General features: G+C 43.9%; 1 protein-coding gene and 1 non-coding gene across 29 annotated transcripts in view; one reads left to right on the forward strand and one right to left on the reverse strand.

Annotated features, from left to right (window-relative positions):
* Window positions 1-21,185, reverse strand: part of DST (dystonin) — a 513,843-nt gene that overhangs the window by 197,180 nt on the left and 295,478 nt on the right. For all 28 annotated transcript variants that reach the window (XM_045163432.1, XM_045163439.1, XM_045163440.1 and 25 more), the window contains 3 exons: window positions 4,117-4,229; window positions 3,905-4,011; window positions 298-417 (listed from right to left, as the gene is read on the reverse strand). In XM_045163432.1, coding sequence (XP_045019367.1) covers window positions 298-417; window positions 3,905-4,011; window positions 4,117-4,229 — 340 coding nt within the window. The remainder of the gene's footprint in view (window positions 1-297; window positions 418-3,904; window positions 4,012-4,116; window positions 4,230-21,185) is intronic.
* Window positions 13,145-13,217, forward strand: TRNAG-CCC. Its single transcript has one exon. It is a non-coding gene; the product is annotated as a tRNA-Gly (tRNA).

Raw genomic sequence — 21,185 nt, forward strand, 5'->3', positions numbered from 1 at the left:
GGTTCCAAAAATAACACCGCAACGTCATTCCCAGAGACCCTCCCATATTAACTCTCAACAATGCAAAGTGAAGGGACTATAAATTTAAGATGTTGTTGCTCTGATGTTTTAAGTATTGGTGTCGACTTCCATTTCCTCTGTATAATAGAAGATGGATAAATAAATAATTTGCCTGCTGACTGGTACCTTGCCAAGGGTCACTTTTCTTCAGTTTCTGAAATGATAGAACCATTTCAGCATTTTTTTTAAGGTTTAGTAATAAACTTAACCCCACTTAACTTCTGTAGGGACACAGACCTTGAGTTCTACAGGATTATTAGGAAACGTTCTCTCCGACATGGTGGCCACGTGGTGTCTGATCCACTGGACGAGGTAGTTGACCATATTCTGGTATTCAATCCACTTGACTTCGACATCCTAGAAGGAGAAGATGGCAAAGAAGGTCTGTATCTGCAGATGGCAACATTCACGTCTAACATAGCCTGGCCAGAGGTCACTGTGTGGATCTGTGGGTCTTTAAGCCTGACAGAGAGGACCAGTTCAAGGTTTTCTTCATTCCCTCCCAGTCTCAATTCTGTCCACTTAAACAGCTCTAAAAACATGCTATCAACAGTTGACCACTAAGACTCGCCTAAGGAACGCCAACTCTGATCCAAGGATCCAGGCTGACTGAGGCACCGTGTTCAGAAGGCTTCTGAGGCTGCATTGAAACGTAGCAGAAAAAACGCCATGATCAATTTGGAGTGTTTCCCGGGCAGTCAAGAAAGGGAGTAATGGCCTGCGAAAGCCAGGTGAGCTACCTTCTCTGCCAGCCTAAGTCTACCTGATATCTGAAACTCAGAGAACTACCTAATACACAGGAAACTTGACAGGACTGAAACCTACAGGAAATGTACATGGTGGGAATGATTCAATATTCCTTAAGCAAACTTTTGTTTTTAAATGAAGGAGACTGGAAGACTGTCAACTGTTTTCTTCAATTAAGCATTTGAGGAAGTGCTTATGATGTTCAAAGCACTGTGGTAAGCGCTGTAATAAAAATATAATACTTTAAGAGATGATCCCTTTTATCAAAGAGTTTTCTGTCTAGACGAAGAGGCAAGAAAGAGTCATAATATAAACAGTTATGCAAAACGAAAAGCAGTACTGTAGAAGTGCTGAAATAACAAAAGCGGGTAGTTTATTCGAGGCATCAAGATAAAAAGTGAGGTGACCACAGATGTGCCTCGAAAGCATCACCTGAAGGCCTCTTGGGAGAGGCCATCCCTGGGAGGCTGTGAGGTGAGCAGGAACTGGAGTGGGAGGCAGGAGGGACAGACAGATGACATGTGGGACCAGGGCACAGACTCTGAGACAGGAACGCCCTGGCCACCACCAACAGCTCACGTGGGGACTGATACTGCAAAGAACTGACACACGCAGAGCCGCTGGAGGTCAGTACATCTAGACCGCGTGGAGCCTTGCAAGCCACATGAAGCCGTGGGAGGTCTCCAAGCTACTATGCCGACAGTGTGCAGAGATGATGGTAGAAGAAAATCAGGGGAGCCGGCAAGGCCACAAGCAAGCTCACATCCTCATCCCGGCGAAGGGGTGGGAGTGAGGAGCTGCGTGCAGGCTGTGGGGAGGAGCGCGGAGCGGCCACAGGCACGTTCTCGGGCAGGTCCAGCCTGAGTCACAGCGGACACCGGAGAGGAGGGTGAGCATGGCAGCAAGTTGCTCGGGGACCAGCCTTCAAGACAGAGCACACAGGAGGGAAGAGGAACAAGCCTAAACCAGAGCACACGGAGGCCACACAAGAGACCAGAGAGCTCCCAAATCCTCAAGATGAAACACAGTAAAGGCGGCAGCTGCAGGAGCAGAGCAGCCAGGGCGAGGGGGTGCCCCAAGAGCACAGCATGTGTGGGGCAGGGGTCCTGTCCTCCAGAGAAGCACAGCGCTCGTCAGCAGGGCCAGCACAACACGCACAGAGAAAATACACTGCAGGCTTCCGGAAGCACGGGACTAAACCAAGAACCCAGAGCCACGTGTCAGAGATCCTGCCCTGCTACAGAGTCTGGCAAAATCCAATCACCCTCCTCCAGGCCTCACCTTCAAACCAGAACACAACACAGAGCGGCCTTAGTTCCTGGGATCATATAAGTCTATAAACTTGAAAGTGATTTCGGAAGTGAGATTGTCTCTACAGAGAGAAGGATAGCAAACTGCGTGGCTGTTAAACAGCAGAACATTAAAAAAGAAAAAAAATATATCTCTCAATTGAATGGTTCCAGTTTTTATTTACAAATGACATGCAACTCTGAATAACCTGCTTTACGAAATGAAATGTTTCTGAGTTATACTTGAATTGTAATCGTGGAATGGTACCATTAAAATACATATAGTATCAATTTATTGAGTAGCCTATTAACTCAAATCCATTAAAAAATATTTGACATTTAAAGAATGTAAACCCATACAACTCGACAATACAAAAACAACTGAATTGGAAAGTGGGCAGAAGCTATAAATAGACATTTCTCCAAAGAGAACATACACATGGTCAATAGGCACGTGAAAAGATACTCAACATCACTAATTATTAGAGAAATGCAAGTCAAAACCATAATGAGGCATCACCTCACACTGATCAGAACAGACATCATTAAAAAGTCAACAAACAATAAATGCTGGAGAGGGTGCAGAGAGAAGGGAACTCTTTTAGACTGCTGGTGGGAATGTTACAGCCACCATGGAGAACAGTATGGAGGCTCTTCAGAAAACTAAAAATACAATTACTATATGATCCAGCAATGCTACTCCTGGGCATATACCCAGACAGAATTCTATTCAAAAAGATCCATACACCTCTACGTTCATAGCAGCACCATTCACAATTGCCACGACATGGAAACAACCTGAATGTTGATCAACAGATGAAAGGATAAAGAAAATGTGTACATAGATACAAAGGAATACTACTCAGCCATGGAAAAGGATGAAATAATGCCATTTACAGCAACACGGATGGACCTAGAGATTGTCATACTGAGTGAAGTAAGTCAGACAGAGAAACAGAAATATTGTATGGCATCCCTTATATGTGGAATCTAAAAAGAAATGATACAAAGGAACTTACTTACAAAACAAACAAACTCACGGACTTAGAGGACGAACTTATGGTTGCTGGCAGGGGAGGATGGGGAAAGGGATAATTAGGGAGTCCGGGATGGACAGGTACACACTGCTATATTTAAAACGGATAACCAACAAGGACCTACTACATAGCACATGGAACTCTGCTCAATGTTATGTGGCAGCCTGGATGGGAGGGGAGTTTGGGGAAGAATGGATCCCGTTGCTGTTCATGTGAGACTAAAGACAAAAAGTTTTTTTTTTTAAAAAAAGAAGATATGATACATATATACAATGGAATATTATTTGACCATATAAAAGAATAAAATAATGCCATGTGTAGCAACATGGATAGACCCAGAGGTTATCATACTAAGTGAAGTAAGACGGAAAAAGACAATTACAATACAATATGAATGGTATTGTAATCTAAAATATGACACAAATGAACTTATCTATGAAACAGAAACAGAATCACAAACATAGAGAACAGACTGATGGGTGCCAAGGCGGAGAGCGTGGGGGAGGTAGGGACTGGGAGGCTAGGATTAGCAGAACTATATTCAATACCCTATGATAAACTATAATGAAAAAGAATATCTAAAAAAGAATGCAAATATACGGATAACTGAATCACTTTGCTGTACAGCATATATTACCAGAACATTGTAAATCTACTATACTTCCATTTCTTTTAAGTCACATTAACAAAAAATATGACTGCAAAAAGCACTCTCAGAGAATTCAGTCAATTGTGAGTTATCAACTTCAGAATGGAAAAATCAATACTCACATTTGCCCCGATGCCTTCACCACCTTCAGGGACTTTGGGAAATGCGTCATAGAGAGATGATACATAAGTTATTACTGACTTTTCATCAGGTGAGGAGACATCCACATCTAAAAGCAGCAACATGAATTATTTCAGAATGCTGATCGATTACTTTAGATCAGATTAGATCAGACCTTCCAGCCCATCAACATCTGGTCAAGACAATCACTCACCTTCAGGATCCAGAAGTCGTATAACACCAATTTTTTCTGCTACATAGAAAGCGTGCTCTAAATTTGCAAGGTTGCTTTGAACAGCAACAGTATTCATGTCTATCAGGTCCGGCCTAGAAAAAACATATACTGTATTAATGAGGTTTCTCACTTGCCAATTCATTATGAAATTTACATGTGTACTTATTGACATAACAACTCCTGCAAATCTTAATACTAAGCGTGTGTTGAAATACAGAGTTTTTCAATCCAATCTTTACCACTGCTCCTGTGAACTAAGAATGCCTCCTGCCATATTGGTAAACAAAGGATGTTGCAGTCACCAAGCCATCACATTACAGCCGCCTGGACCATGAGCCCTGAGGGAACTCAGGATGGAAACACCTGAGTTTCAAACCACCAGCCCAAAACCATCAAACCATCATCAAACTCACCTCAGGGTGAGAAAGCACGGGATCCTGGCCCCAGGCAGCTGAGGCACAGATCAAAGAAACAAGCTAGAGGAGCTCAGAGGCCTGCACCTTCCCATACACAGAAAAGCACTCAATTCATTAACTTGAGAGATCTTGTTTTCTCTAGTTAATTAATCAAGTAGTATTCTGATGTGGCGACTACCTGATCTCTATTTCAAAGCCCCCATACATCCTGGCCTCCCCGGCCTCTTCAGAGCCATCCCTCAGAGCCGTCTGAGAGGCCGTGCCCTAGGATTGAGGCCTCAATTTTGTTCACCAAATGTAACTCTCACCTTTTAGATCGTTCAGTTTTTCAGTCAACACTCACTTCTCTCAGAAACTTTTGTGAGCCAAAAGCAAATGTAGAAAAATGTAACAACTTTCATTTATAAAATTTCAGCAAAATCCACAAATTGCCCGTGATCAGAACATATATGAGTATCTGTCACATTTAATCTATTTAAGCCCCATTACCTCAACAGTATCCTTCTAATCCAACTGGCAATTTCTCAGTGTTCCTCCCAAAGAGCTCAGGCCCCACGCACTGTTACCCTCAGGGTACCACCACGCAGAACACCCTTCCGGTCGCAGCCCCCCTGCACAGGTCCGCCCATCCTGGGAGCAGACATCCAGCCCCACCTCCTCCGGGGCCCTCACTCACCTTCCCAGCCCTCATTTCCCCCTCTGTTCCCTGAACTCCAGCGTGCTTAGTTGCCCAGTCGTGTCCAACTCTTTGCAACCCTATGGACTGTAGCCCGCCAGGCTCCCCTGTCCATGGGATTCTCCCGGCAAGAATACTGGAGGGGTTGCCATGCTCTCCTCCAGGGGATCTTCCTGACCCATGCATTGAACCCACATCTCCCACGCTGCAGGTGGATTCTCTACCATCTGAGACGCCAGGAGGTCCTACTCCTGAGCCTGTGCCAATTAATCTGGCACCTGGAAGAATCATATACTTCTTTGCCCTGCAAATTTACTGTTCAAAACTGCATCTCGTTTCTCCCAACCGGCTAATTCCAAGATAACAAGAGCCACGTGATTTTAACAGACTTTTGTATTTTATCCTTCTACTGAGATAAACAGTGGCATATATATATTGTAGACACTCAACAGATATCTACAGATAAGGTAAGTAGATTGGTTATTACACAGAATCATAAAAGACTAAAATAAGCACCAGCTTATATCTTCACAAACATACACACACACACACACACCATGATGCTATAAACCACAGAGATTACTTAAAACCAGCTCTATCGACATAGGATTTTATAAGACTTCCCAAATACTCCTGAATACTAAGTGTAAAACACTGTAGCCAGAAACTTAACTCAAGGCCAGAAGCCAGTCAGGAAACTTTCCTCTCAAAATCATTTAAAGAATGTAGAAACAAATATGGAAACAGTAAAGCCATCAAAAAGAGCAGTACCAACCCCCAAATCTCTAGGAACCTGTTTCTCAGCTTCTAAGGAAAGGCTCTCATTCCAGCCTCCAAGGGCATCCTGTCTCCCTCAAAATCACCCTCTGGGGTCTGCAGAAGGGTGGGAGCGTTCAGAGGCAGGACAGGAGGCTGACGTGGTTATTCTGAACACAGCGAGAAAACAGATTACAGGACAGAAACAGACCACTAACTTCAGGGAGGGAGGCAGCAATCAGGACGCTTATCTCTATCTATTAAGAAAGCAGACCTTCAAAGATATCTACTCACAGTTTTACTGCACTTTCAAAGTGTTCATAACCTTGAAATGTACCTACCTACCTATGGATTTCCTGGGAATTATCTGGAAATTCTTTAATGCTTTTCACATTGCCACCAATATGATCACTAGAAAGGTATCTCACATTGATTATACAAACAATGAATCCGCTGACAACACAGGTAAATGACATCACCTAAAGTAACACTTTTTATTCACAAATGTGTAGTTTGAAGAATCTGATAACCTCAAGATTACTAAACAGGTGTGCATAACAGTTGAGACAAAAACAAATCTCTGAAGTTCAAAAAACTGCTTTGCATCCACAAAGTTCAGACATTTTGAAGAAATAAAAGCCCGTGTTTCTGAGTTTGCCAAGTCTCCCAACAAGAAAGGGCATGTTGTCAAGCAAAGCCTGCCATTAGCAGATAGAATAAACACTGAGTAATCCCGGAGAATGAATCCAGTCATTGAAGAATCCAGCTCTCCACTGAGAGAACAAAGCACTCCTTCAGAATGACAGAGTTGTTTGAGCACAAAAGCGGCTGTGTAATACATCAATCTGGGATAAGCTGCCTCTGTTTTCCTGATACTTAACCCTTTCATGAAACAAAAGCTTGCAGGGGGTTTCCTCTGTTAAGACTCGAGTGAACAAAACTTAATGAAGCAAAAAGTGTTCTAAAACCACCCTGGAGAAGGAGCAGCCTGAGCGTTGTCGGAATTCTACCTTCCCTGGGGTCCCTCTGCAGCTTCCCATTCTGCTTCTCCTATTTGTCTGGAGCTTCCAGAAGCTGCACATGCTGGGACCTACCTTCCTTTTCCTTCACAGCTTCACTGGGATCATATAACCCTTAAAAACCTGGCTAGTTCCCACATATGCAAGATTTTTGTTTTCATTCTAAAGGCTTCATTTCACTGTAACATCCCCTTTTGTGGAATTTTTACAGGAAATTTTATTCTCATCTTAGTTCACTAAGCCAACACTATATTATACTGTAAGCGACTGTTCCTGCCCTAGTTTACATCACTGGAGTGGGGTGCCATTGCCTTCTCCACACTGAGTACTAACCAGCCTAATTTCCCTGTTTTCTGAAAACCATTCCAAATTATATGATGTAATCCTCTGCCACCTAAAATTATACCAGTTTTTCAAATGGGATAAAAGCCATAAAAGCCATCTAAGTCTTACTTGTATTATTATTCTATGATGATGTCATCTTTTCTGAATAACTCCTTCATCATGGACAGCAACTTTTAAAGCACACCTTTACATACCACGTTTTTCCCCACTAAATTAATAGAAAGCGCTTACAAAGAAATAAAAAACGGGAGGTGATCACATACATTTTTCACCCTAGATGTATAAAACCAAGAGAGGCCGTATGAGGAAGTTGAAAGTTAAGCTGAAGCCACTTCTATGCATGCTTAATGCCTTTGTCTCAAAAAGACAGGACAAAAAGGTACCAAGCAAAATGGCTATTGTCATAATACAAAATAATCTTGGATAAAGGTAATGCTTATCTTTCATACAACACCCAAATTAAAAGTATTCTTCCTGGACAAAACAGATATATGTACACCCAGAGGCATATATGGGCTTGCCTGGTGGCTGAGATGGTAAAGAATCTGTTTGCAATGCAGGAGACTCAGGTATAATTCTTGGGTCAAGAAGATGTCTTGGAGAAGGGAATGGCTACCCACTCCAGTATTCTTGCCTGGAGAATTCCATGAACAGGGAGCCTGACGGGCTATAGTCCATGGGGTCGCAAAGAGTCAGACAAGACTGAATGACTAACTTATAGGCATATATACATATATATGCATGGCATTTATATAGAGAGAGGCATATATATAAAGATTTCAACACTCACATTGATAGCCAAACTAGTGGAACATTAAAATTATGTAAGAGATTTTTTAGTATAGAGGCCCCAAAATAACTCTGCAGTCCCCAAGTACTTTATCAAAATATTCTCTCACATAAGAATTAGATCGAATTCCACAAGAAAACTGTGACTTAAGTGTCATAAATGGCTGAAGATTAGGCTTTCATCTTTTATCATGTCAAACACCAACAAGCCCAACCAAGAGGAGCATGAAGCAAAGTCCAACACCTGGGAAGAAAGTCCTTAGAAACTGCCATGGGAAATCCCAGAGGGGCACAGATACAAGTCAACTAAGAGAAGAAGACGTTAGTACAGACACAGGTGACCAAATCCTGAACCAAAAATGAAAGGATGCTGACATATCTAAGAAATATCAATAGGCAAAGTCCAAATCAGCACTTTTTTCAAGTTATAGAAAGAAATGATTTAAATTCATGAAGTCTGTTACAACCTAAATATCCATCAGCAGATAAGTGGATAAAAAAGATGTGGTGTGTGTGTATATATATATATATATATATATATATATATATTCCATAGAATACTACTCAACCATAAAAAGGAACAACATAATGCCATTTGCAGCAACTGGATGGACCTAGAGAATATCATATTCAGTGAAGTCAGCCAGAAAGAGAAAGAAAAGTACCATATTATATCACTTATATGTAGAATCTAAAACATGACACAAATGAACCTATCTCTATTTATGAAACAGACACAATCCAAAGAAAGGCAATATCAAGGAACGTTCAAACTACCATGAAATTGCGTTCATTTCACGTGCCACCAAGGTAATGCTCAAAAAGCTTCAAGCTAGCCTTCAACACTACATGAACCGAGAACAGTGCGTGAACTGAGAATCTCCAAATGTGCAAGTTTGGGGCCACCCAAGACAGGCGGGCATGGTGGAGAGGTCTGACAGAATGTGGTCCACTGGAGAAGGGAATGGAAAACCACTTCATTATTCTTGCCTTGAGAACCCCATGAACAGAATGAACAGGCAAAAAAGATAAGACACTGAAAGATGAACTCCCCTGGCCGGTAGGTGCCCAATATGCTACTGGAGATCAGTGGAGAAATAACTCTAGAAAGAATGAAGGGATGGAGCCAAAGCAAAAACAACACCCAGTTGTGGATGTGACTGGTGAAGGAAGCAAGGTCTGATGCTGTAAAGAGCAATATTGCATAGGAACCTGGAATGTTAGGTCCATGAACCAAGGCAAATTGGAAGTGGTCAAACAGCAGACGGCAAGAGTGAACGTCAACATTCTAGGAATCAGCTAACTAAAATGGACTGGAATGGGTGAATTTAACTCAGATGACCATTATATTTACTACTGTGGGCAGGAATCCCTTAGAAGAAATGGAGTGGCCATCATGGTCAACAAAAGAGTCCGAAATGCAGTACTTGGATGCAATCTCAAAAACGACAGAATGATCTCTGTTCGTTTCCAAGGCAAACCATTCAATATCACAGTAATCCAAGTCTAAAACCCTGACTAGTAACGCTGAAGAAGCTGAAATTGAACGGTTCTATGAAGACCTGCAAGACCTTTTAGAACTAACACCTAACAAAGATGTCTTTTTCATTATAGGGGACTGGAATGCAAAAATAGGAAGTCAAGAAACACCTGGAGTAACAGGCAAATTTGGCCTTGGAATACGGAATGAAGTAAGGCAAAGGCTAATAGAATTTTGCCAAGAGAACACACTGATCATAGCAAACACCCTCTTCCAACAACACAAGAGAAGACTCTATACATGGACATCACCAGATGGCTAACATTGAAATCAGACTGTTTATATTCTTTGCAGCCAAAGATGGAGAAGCTCTATACAGTCAGCAAAAACAAGACCAGGAGCTGACTGTGGCTCAGATCATGAATTCCTCATTGCCAAATTCAGACTGAAATTGAAGAAAGTAGGGAAAACCACTAGACCATTCAGGTATGACCTAAATCAAATCCCTTATGATTATACAGTGGAAATGAGAAATAGATTTAAGGGACTAGATCTGATAGACAGAGCCTGATGAGCTATGGACAGGTTTGTGACACTGTACAGGAGACAGGGATCAAGAACTCCCCTAAGAAAAAGAAATGCAAAAAAGCAAAATGCCTGTCTGAGGAGGCCTTACAAATAGCTGTGAAAAGAAAAGAAGCAAAACGCAAAGGAGAAAAGCAAAAATATACCCATTTGAATGCAGAGTTCCAAAGAACAGCAAGGAGAGATAAGAAAGCCTTCCTCAGTGATTAGTGCAAAGAAATAGAGGAAAACAACAGAATGGGAAAGACTAGAGATCTCTTCAAGAAAATTAGAGATATCAAGGGAACATTTCATGCAAAGATGGGCTTGATAAAGGACAGAAATGGTATGGACCTAACAGAAGCAGAAGATATTAAGAAGAGGTAGCAAGAATACACAGAACTATACAAAAAAGATCTTCACGACTTAGATAACCATGATGGTGTGATCACTCACCTAGAGCCAGACATCCTGGAATGTGAAGTCAAGTGGGCCTTAGGAAGCATCACTATGAACATAGCTAGTGGAGGTGATGGAATTCCAATTGAGCTATTTCAAATCCTAAAAGATGATGCTGTGAAAGTGCTGCACTCAATATGCCAGCAAATTTGGAAAACTCAGCAGTGGCCACAGGACTGGAAAAGGTCATTTTTCATTCCAATCCCAAAGAAAGGCAGTGCCAAAGAATGCTCAAACTACTGCACAATTGCACTCATCTCACATGCTAGTAAAGTAATGCTCAAAATTCTCCAAGCCAGGCTTCAGCAATATGTGAACAGTGAAATTCCAGATGTTCAAGCTAGTTTTAGAAAAGGGAGAGGAACCAGAGATCAAATTGCCAACAACCAATGGATAATCGAAAAAGCAAGAGAGTTCCAGAAAAACATCTATTTCTGCTTTATTGACTATGCCAAAGCCTTTGACTGTGTGGATCACAATAAACTGTGGAAAATTCTTCAAGAAATGGGAATACCAGACCATCTGACCTGCCTCTTGAGAAACCTGTATGCAGGTCAGGAAGCAACAGTTAGAACTGGACATGGAACAACAGACTGGTTCCAAATAGGAAAAGGAGTACATCAAGGCTGTATACTGTCACCCTGCTTATTTAACTTATATGCAGAGTACATCATGAGAAACGCTGGCCTGGAAGAAGTACAACCTGGAATCAAGACTGCAGGAAGAAATATAAATAACCTCAGATATGCAGATGACATATGGCATATGTCACTTTTTATGCCAGAAAGTGAAGAAGAACTAAAGAGCCTCTTGACGAAAGTGAAACAGGAGGGTGAAAAAGTTGGCTTAAAGCTCAACATTCAGAAAACTAAGATCATGGATCCGGTCTCATCACTTCATGGCAAATAGATGGGGAAACAGTGGCTGACTTTATTTTGGGGGGGCTCCAAAAATCACTGCAGATCGTGACTGCAGCCATGAAATTAAGAGACACTTGCTCCTTGGAAAGAAAGTTATGACCAACGTAGACAGCATATTAAAAAGCAGAGACATTACTTTGCCAAGAATGGCCCATCTCATCAAGGCTATGGTTTTTCTAGTAGTCGTGTAAGGATGTGAGAGTTGGATTATAAAGAAAGCTGAGCGCCAAAGAATTGATGCTTTTGAACTGTGGTTTTGGAGAAGACTCTTGAGAGTCCCTTGGACTGCAAGGAGATCCAACCAGTCTATCTTAAAGGAGATCAGCCCTGAGTGATGTTCAAGCTGAAACTCCAATACTTTGGCTACCTGATACAACGAGCTGACTCATTTGAAAAGACCCTGATGCTGGGAAAGATTGAAGGCCAGAGGAGAAGGGGACGACAGAGGATGAGATGGTTGGATGGCATCACTGACTCAATGGACATGAGTTTGAGTAAACTCCAGGAGTTGGTGATGGACAGGGAGGCCTGGCGTGCTGCAGTCCATGCGGTCACAAAGAGTTGGACATGACTGAGCAACTGAACTGAACTGAATGATTTATGATGTTGAGCATCTTTTCATGTACTTACAGGCCATCTGTGCATCTTCTCTGGATAGCATCTAACCAAGTCCTTTGCCAATTTTAAAACTGAGTTGTTTGATTTTTTATTGTTAAATTGTAGGATTGTATATATTTTAGATATTAAATCACTTTCACGTGTATGATTTACAAATATATTCTACCATTCTGTAGGCTGCTTTTTCACACTGTTGATACTGTTTTCTGATGCACAGAAGCTTTTGCTTTCATGTAGTCCAGTTCTTGTATTTTTTTCTTAGTTACCCATGCTTTTGGTAACATATGCAAAAAATCTCTGCCTAACCCAATGTCATGAAGTTTTTCTTTTATGATTTCTTCTAAGTTTTATAGTTTTAGCTTTTATGTTTTAACTTTTATTTTATATTGGAGTATAATTGATTAACGATGCTGTGTTAGTTTCAGCTGCACAGCAAAATGATTCATTTATTCATATGTATGCATTCTTTTTTATATATATCTTTTCCATTACGGTTTATCATAGTGTACTAAATACAGTTCCCTGCGCCAGCAGTAGGGCCTTGCTGCCTACCCATCCTGCAGGTAACAGTTTACCTTTGCAGACTCCAAACTCCCAGTCCTTCCCTCTGCTACCTCCTCCCCTCTGACAACCAACACTCTGTTCTCTATGTCCACAATTCTTAACTGATGTTTTTAAATAAAATCAAAACCACTGAAATAAACCTTGTGATTGGAGATATCTGATCATCTGAAAGGACACTGAGCAACAGTTTTCTTTCTCAGTTGGAAAAAAAAAAAGAAATAGAAAGATCAGTGGTTGTAAGGTCTAGGGGGAGGGGGAGGGGAAGTTACTGCTTAATGGGCACAGAGCTTGAGTTTTGCAAGATGAAAACAGTTCTGCAGATGTGTGGTGGTAATGTTTGTATAACACTGTGGTTGTGTTTAATCCCAGTAAATTGTACACTAAAAATGGTTAAGGGGGCTTCCCTGGTGGTCCAGTGGCTATGACTCTGTGCTCCCAATGCAGGGGGCCTGGGTTCAATCCCTGGCCAGGGAACAAGATTTCTCATGCTGCAACTAAAAACCTGCATGCCACAGCAAAGACAGAAGATCCTATGTGCTGCAACTAAGACCCTGAGCAACCAAATAAGTAAACAATTTTTTTCTGTTACACACCACGGCCCCTCAGCATCCGTGGTGGATCAGTCCTGGACCCACAAGGACACAAGTCCCCTGCTGCTCAAGTCTCTTATGACCCTCCGCGCCCAGGTAGCTCTGCATCAGTGGGTTCAGTCAACCCTGGACTGTGCAGCTTTAGGTTGGTACAAAAGTAATTCTGGCTTTGCATTGTTGAACTTCTGCCACTTGATACTGGAATACATTCTTAAAGAAATGTGGTTGTGCTATATATCATTTTAACACATATTTCTTGCTTTATGTTTTCTGCTAATGAATTATTACTTGCTGTTTATTTTATAAGTCTTTTAGACTATGGAAATGATGTTAGACAAAAAGCAAACTCGAGCAATTTTCTTATTTGAGTTCAAAATGGGTCATAAAGCAGTGGAGACAGCTCGCATCAACAGTGCATTTGGCCCAGGAACTGCTAGCGAACATACAGTGCAGGGTGGTTCAAGAAGCTTTGAGAAGGAAACAAGTGCCTTGAAGATGAGGAGGTTCAGTGGCTGGCCACTGGAAGCTGACAACAACTGAGAGGATCATCGAAGCTGATCCTTCTACAACGACATGAGAAGCTATCCAAGAACCCAACATCAACCATTCTACAGTCGTTTGGTGCTGAAGCCAACTGGAAAGGTGAAATGGCTCGGTTAAGTGGGTGCCTCACGAGCTGACTGCAAATCAAAAAAATATATCATTTTGAAGTTTGTATTCTCTTATTCTACACAACAACAATGAACCATTTCTCAATTGGATTGTGATGTGCAATGAAAAGTAGATTTTATACAAAAACCAGTGACAACCAGCTCAGTGGATGGACTGAGAAGAAACTCCAAAGCACTTCCCAAAGCCAAGCTTGCACCAAAAAAGGAGTCATGGTCACTGTTCGGTGGTCTGCTGCTGGTCTGACCCACTACAACTTTCCGAATCCCAGCAAACCATTACCTAAGAGAGTATGCTCAGCAAATCGATGAGATGCACAGAAAACTGAAACAGCGGCAGCCAGCACTGGTGAGCAGAGTGGGCCCAACTCTGCAACCACACCCAACCACACACTGCACAACCAACGCTTCAAAAGCTGAACGAATTGGGCCATGAAGTGTTGCCTCATCTGCCATATTCACCTGACCCCTCACCAACTGACTAGCACTTCTTCTTCAAGCACCTCGACACCATTTTCAAGGAAAACGCTTCCACCACGAGCAGGAGGCAGAAAATGCTTTCCGAGAGTTCATCGAATCCTGAAGCACAGATTTTTATGCTACAGAAATAGACTTCTTTCTCCCTGGCAAAAATGACTTGATTGTAATGGTACCTATTTTGACTAATAAAGATGTGTTTGAGCTTAATTTAAATGATTTAAAATTCAGGGTCTGAAACTATAATTACTTTTGCACCAACCTAATATTTTAGATCACCAGGTGGTTGCATCTGCAGATCCCATTACCTCTGGATGGATATAGATGGGCAACAGTATGTTTTACCAGCGCTTTTAAAAGTTTCCAAAAATCATTACAGACAAATTTTCACGTATTTGAGGAAAATGGGCTACACAGAGGTAGAGAAAAGTCAGAGGGCTGTGATTCAGGTGTCCTGTGACTTAGTCCTAACTTGCTTGGACTTCGAACACACATCCAGACACCCGTGTCTCACCTCCTGTCTGTAAAGAACGAACACTGAGAATCACCAGGAATCATCTAGAATTTCAGTCATCCTGAGCGAGCATCTGCAAATGTGTGTGGGGTGGAGGGAGATGCTGGGGCTGCTGCGGCCATATGGTCTGAGGAACCCCACCGACTTGCCTCAAGTCTCAAGAGGAGATCCTATGAAGGTACTTGGGAAACCAAGTACACAGAGCCTCATGTACAGGTTACTAAGAAGTTCTTATGGGAACATAAACATGTGACATGATGCAATTGGAGAAGGCAGACTGTGGGGCTTTGGAATGCTAATCATGAATAATCCTCCCCCGGCAACAAACTAGCAGTTCGTTCATTCACTCAACATTTAATAAGCATCTACATGAGCCTGGCTGATGAGTGAGGCGTCAAGAATAAAGGACACTGACTTGCATTTCTCTGAACAATTGGTGATGTTGAGCATCCTTCCATGTGCCTACTGGCCGTCTGTATGTCTTCTTTGGAGAAATGTTTATTCAGGTCTTCAGGCCATTTTTTGAAACAAACTAGTATATATAAGATGGATAAACAACAAGGTCCCACAGGGCACTATATTCAATATTCTATGATGAACACTAAGGGAAAAGAATATGGGAAAAGAGTATATACAGATACATAAAACTGCAGCAGTGTGCTGTACAGCAGCAATCAGAACAACACTGTAAGTCAACCATACTTCAGCAAAAATAATAATAATTTTTTAAAGAGTATAGGACTGTGTATGGAGAGCTCAAAACCCTGAAGGGAGCTGGGGGGAAACCGGGAGAACAGCTGGTGAGAGAGGCAGGCGTGGGGCAGGGAGCATGGACTGCACTGTAGGGGAGCCGGGCCCCAGGGGACTAGCTCAGCTCAGGAGCCAGCAGCAGGGACACGCGGGAGGCGGGGACAGGAGCCAAAGTGATGCCCGATCTCATGAACTTCTTATGGGATTTTGAACATTTTCCCAACAACTACAGAAAACCACTCAAATGCATTAGGAGGATTAAGAGAGGAAGCCATCAGCTCCAGGTCGGGTGGAGAAGAAACGTAAAAGGCATCTCACAGAATCCAGGGCGAGGCGCGGGAGACGCGTGGAAGGACACGGCTGCAGGGGGGAACGTGACAGGCCGGGCGGTGTGAGAAGGGCACGGGCACCGAGCTTAGCTTTCCCACCTACTTACAGTACCCAGGGCTGGACGCAGGGACGGGGGTCAACAGGGAGGAAGGAGAAAGGAGACAGGCCGCCCTGAGATCCCCACGTCCACCAGCCCCCAGGAGGCTGCGTGCGGAAAGGGCGCCACAAACAAGCCCCGGAAACACGAGGAAACCCAGAGCAAGTGGGGGGCTGGAAGAGAAAAAGGGCCATTCGGGAAAAAAGGACAGTCAACAGAGTCCAACACTGGCAGGTAAGACGAAGCCTGGGACGCGTGTACTGGACGTGTCCACGGTCATCCTGAAATCCGTCGTGATGCTAGGAGAAGTAGTTCTGGGGGTTTGAGGGGCCAGGAGCCAGGTTCCCAGTCGGCTGAGGAGTAAGGATCGGGGGAAGAAATAAAAATAAAAAGAGAGTGCAGACCACTCTTCTGAGAAATCTAGCCTGTAAGGAGGTTAAGGCAGTGCACAGAACAAAAGCTAGGGATTAAGGGAAGATTTTAAATTGTTTGCTGTTTGAGGGATGAAGAGGTTTCAGCACGTTTAACATCGGAAGAGAGAGACCTCCCCGGGGGTCCAGTATTTAGGGCATTGCAGGGTTGTGGGTTGGATCCCTGGTCAGAGAACTAAGATCCCACAAGCCACGCCCAATGAGAAAGACCCGTTGAGACATTTACTAGAATGGGAAAGAAGATTTCTGGAGCAGTAGTGGACATGGGGTACGAGGGACAGGCCCGGACAGGTGGCTAGAGGGCACCTGGCAAATGAGGGCAGAGATGGCAAGAGGCAGGCAGAGGAAGGCGGGTTTGCTCCTTGGACAGCCAACAGGACAACTCTCCACTTGCTGGCTTCAAAATCCTCTGAAAGCAGGAGCAAGGAAGACCAGGTGGTGACAGGGAGAGGAGCAGATGAACAGGCACAGAAGGACGCCTGGGGGCCACAAGGCTGGGAGCCCGCCCTGCAGTCCGCCTCTTCTCCTCTGCTTCTGTGCTGGGCACAGGCCCCGAGCAAGCCGAGGGCTGGGATCAGACAGGCCAGGCTTCTCTGGGAAACTGGTGTGTGCTCAGCGGCACGGACAGAAGTAAACAGGATTCTGTGCAAGAAAAGAGGGAAAGAGGAAGGGGGAGACAGAGAGAGAGAGGAGAGAGAGAGAGAGAGAGAAAGAAAGGAAAGAAGGAGGGAGGGGGAGACAGAGAAAGAAAGAGAGAGAGAGAGAGACAAAGAAAGAAAGGAAAGAAGGAGGGAGGAGGGGGAGACACAGAGAGAGAAAGAAAGGAGGAGGGAGGAGGGGGAGGGGGCGGGGGAGAGGAAGGCCCCACAGGGTCAGGGAGGAGGGACCCACTCTGTCACCAGACGCCAGGCCCAGCCCAACCTCGGGGTCCAGCACACAGCGCACCGCCTCACACGCAGATGCACGAAGCCGCCTGCGCCGGTTCACACCCGCTCTCCGGCACCTCACGCGCGAGTGTGCGCTGATGACACCTCGCTCGGCCTCTGACACAGGACAGTCGCCATAACAGGCTCCTGAAGATGACTATGTGGGCCAAGTCATGTTCAGACTAGCGTCTTCTTACTGTTCTTGCCGGGGGAAAAGCATCTCACCTTGGCGCCCGCCCCTCATGGAGGGGTGGGGGACCTGTAATATGGTCCTTGCCCTCCCCCAGCAGTAACTGGGACCGTGCAGGAGACCGGCCCCCCTCCACTGTTGTGTAACTGGGTGCAGACAGTCCCTGATGCTCATATTTGGGTACACACTGTTAAAGGAACAAGGCCAGGAGCCCCAAGGCAGCAACAAGCTATAAAGGTAACTTTCCCTCATCTCACAATGAAATGCCTGAATTTACTCTCAATATTCTTCTCATTTTTTCCTACGAGGTGACTCCCTCCTACCTAACACAGCAGAAAGCAAAGAAGCAGAAGCACTATAATTCACAGCAAGCTTTGTCAGGACTTCAAGATTAGAATCTAACAGGAGACATCAGGAGACATCTAACAGGAGACATCAGGAGACATCTAACGAATTGACTCTCCATTCACAGAGAACAATTAACCCCTCACAGCCTCACAGACTTCACTAAATACAAAGAACAGTACTGATCTTGAGAGAGGAGTAACTTCTTCAGTCTCCATATTAAAGTGAACTTACAACAGTAAACTGGAAATAAATCTAGGGGATGAATACTGCTGCCCTTCCCCGGAAAAAGGGGGGATGGCAATGAAATCAACCTATTTACTCTGGGAGAAAATATTAAACTGCTCCCATCGGAGAGCAGCACGACAATATGAACCTATCAATGTGCCAGAATAAAAGTGGCCTTGCAAGAGAACAGAGGAAGGGCTGGAGAGAGCCAGCCGCGGTCCCGAGCGCAGGAGGAGTCTCGGGGTGGAGGAGCTCAGGGAGAGCACAGCGGAAATGGTGAAGGAGGGCTGCCAGCTCCACAGACAGCAGGGGTTCCTCCAGCAAAGCCGTCCTCTCCTGGCCCCCCAGTCACAGCCTGTTATCAGGGGGCTGGCAGCAGCCTGGAGGAGGGAAGGAATCTGACATCTGTGACGCGCCTCCTAAATCTCACCAGACAGGCACAGTTTCATCTGTTATCTCAAGACACCCCTCCCTTCCCACTAGTATCCCAACGTCTTACATGATCACATCATTCAGAAATGTCCTCACTCACTCGGTCATTTCTCCCCTTAAACTCAACACATACGTGTTTAGACTAACAGCTTGTACGCCAGACAGAGGGACAGGCAGGCCTGCCATGTCAGCTCCAGCACAGAGTTTAAAAGCTGAAGAAAATGAACTGCATGAACAAAGGAGTCAATTAAAAAAGAAAGCTAAGAACATGAAAGGGGGTTGGATCTGCTAGGATGCAACGGACAAGGAAGCAAACCGTTCTTTCTCAAAGGCGACACGTAGGGCAAACAGCAGAGGAGGAGGTTCAGGTCAATGCAACTCGCAGACAATGCAGACGTAAGTCCTACAATTTAAATGACCCCCAGATTCTACTTCTAGGAACTTATCCTACAGGCGTATTCATACATCTGCACAGAGGCACATACGAAGTTCAGTACAGTATTTTTTTAGTAGCAATAAACAACGTCCATCCATAGTGCAAGGGCATACAGGATCAGTTGTGTCCAACTTCTTGTGAACCCATGGACTGCAGCCCGCTTTCATGGTCAGGCCAGCCAGGGGAGACATCTTCATATTATGGGTGGATAACTTTTTCAGTTTTCTGACTCCAAAATGCAACTAGGAGAATGGGGCTGAGCTTACTTCCTAGATACAAGGACCTATTTCACAGAATAATGGAAGGCTTAGTGCGATAGTGCATTTCTGTAAATTAATCTTGGCAAGAGGGCCAGGAACACAGAAAAAAAGGTAATGTAAGCATATACTCCTATAAATATTAATATTTACATGCTAACTAAAGTCCCAAAGCTACATGTAAAAATACACAGACGAACACTAAAAACATTCCCTGGACATAGACACTAACGCACACACCTCGCTTGGGTACAGAGGCGTTACAAACCATGCGTGTGAGCGCCCTAAAGATTTTAAAATGTGATAATGTATACAAGTCACCCACATATACTCTCAGAGTTCAAAGTGTTTTAAGTTTACCTGGTAAGGGAAATAAGACATTTGATTTTGCTTCACAAACTCACACGTTTGTGACTTTAAAAAACAATGAACAACCGTCAGGGCTCAGTCTAGGCTATGCCTAGCCTGTGGCCACACCTTACCTGCGCGCACACACACACATCCTGGTACCTCTGGATTAATCCAACTTCCTATGGGAACATTTCAAACCCTCAAGGGCCTCCTCCCAGTATAAACCAGTCCAGTCCAGTTTAGCTGGTAAGGTGTGACTGACTCCAGGTGTGAGGCTGAATCACAGCCTCCAGGTCCTGTTAAAGGAGGTGACTAGAACACAGCCTCACAGCCCAACCTTCCCAACTGCAGCGCCTTTCAACAGTTCATAGAATGCAGCAGGATGATGGTCCTATTAAAGTTTAAGTCCAAATGTAAACAATGAACAAAATCATTGCTACCCATCTCTACACTCAGATGAGTGAAAAACTCCTGGCTGCCTAATTAAAAAAAAAAAAAAAAACAAATGGCATGCTTTTAAAACACAACTAGTTCCAAAAATATTGACTCGTACGTGGGTAACAGATTTAAAACACGCTTGTGAAAAGCATGTGGGGGCCAAGAAGGAGAGTTAAACATAAGAATGGGATAAATTAAGAACAAGAGGAGGACAAGCTGGAACTAGTGCCCTGAAATTATCTTGGCAAAACCCCTGCAGCAGTTCAGTCCTGACGTACTCATCAGCATCTCTTCATGTGGCCACCTGAGCTCACCCGCTACCCGGTCTGTGCTGCTAGTTCTGGCCCGTGGGCGCCCATTCGTGTCCCTGCCTGTCACAGAGACATGTTTTCACGCTGAGAGAAGCTTCACGCTGCTGAGTTGGAACTTGGCTTTCATCAGCGTTCCAGAGCAGAGACTGATAAAGTCAGACAAGCTGGGGGCTGAATTCAAGCTGGAATCAGAGTGTTATTTTTCAGCAAGAAAAAAGTCCATTTTCCTGTACCTGAGCACACAGAAGTCTCTGTTAACCCCTCTGCTGGGACACCTGTCTCTCGGGGACACACACTGTCAGGGATTTAACTTCCCTGTCTGTCTTAACTCTTGGTGACATCAATCCACTATCTAGGAGACACTCCTGGAATCCCGTGGCTATTGGTTCTCAGTCAATTCTACTTCGTCCTCTCTTGCTTTCAAGCTCCTTACTCCGCAAATGCTCTTGTGACGTCCTTCTGATTTAAGTCCATCAAATCAAAATCTGCTTTGTTCTTCTTTCAAATGAAAGGTGACTTGTGAGGGCCAACGGTAAGGCTAATTTACCTAAGATCTCTGACCAGTTGAGTGTTGGTGAAAAGATCTTAACATGCTTTCAAGATAATTTAAACTATAAAAACAAGCAGGGAACTACTATAAACATATGGTATTTTTATTATCTGAACCCCCT

Source organism: Bubalus bubalis, chromosome 2, assembly GCF_019923935.1.
Source record: "Bubalus bubalis isolate 160015118507 breed Murrah chromosome 2, NDDB_SH_1, whole genome shotgun sequence".
Classification (NCBI taxonomy): domain Eukaryota; kingdom Metazoa; phylum Chordata; class Mammalia; order Artiodactyla; family Bovidae; genus Bubalus; species Bubalus bubalis.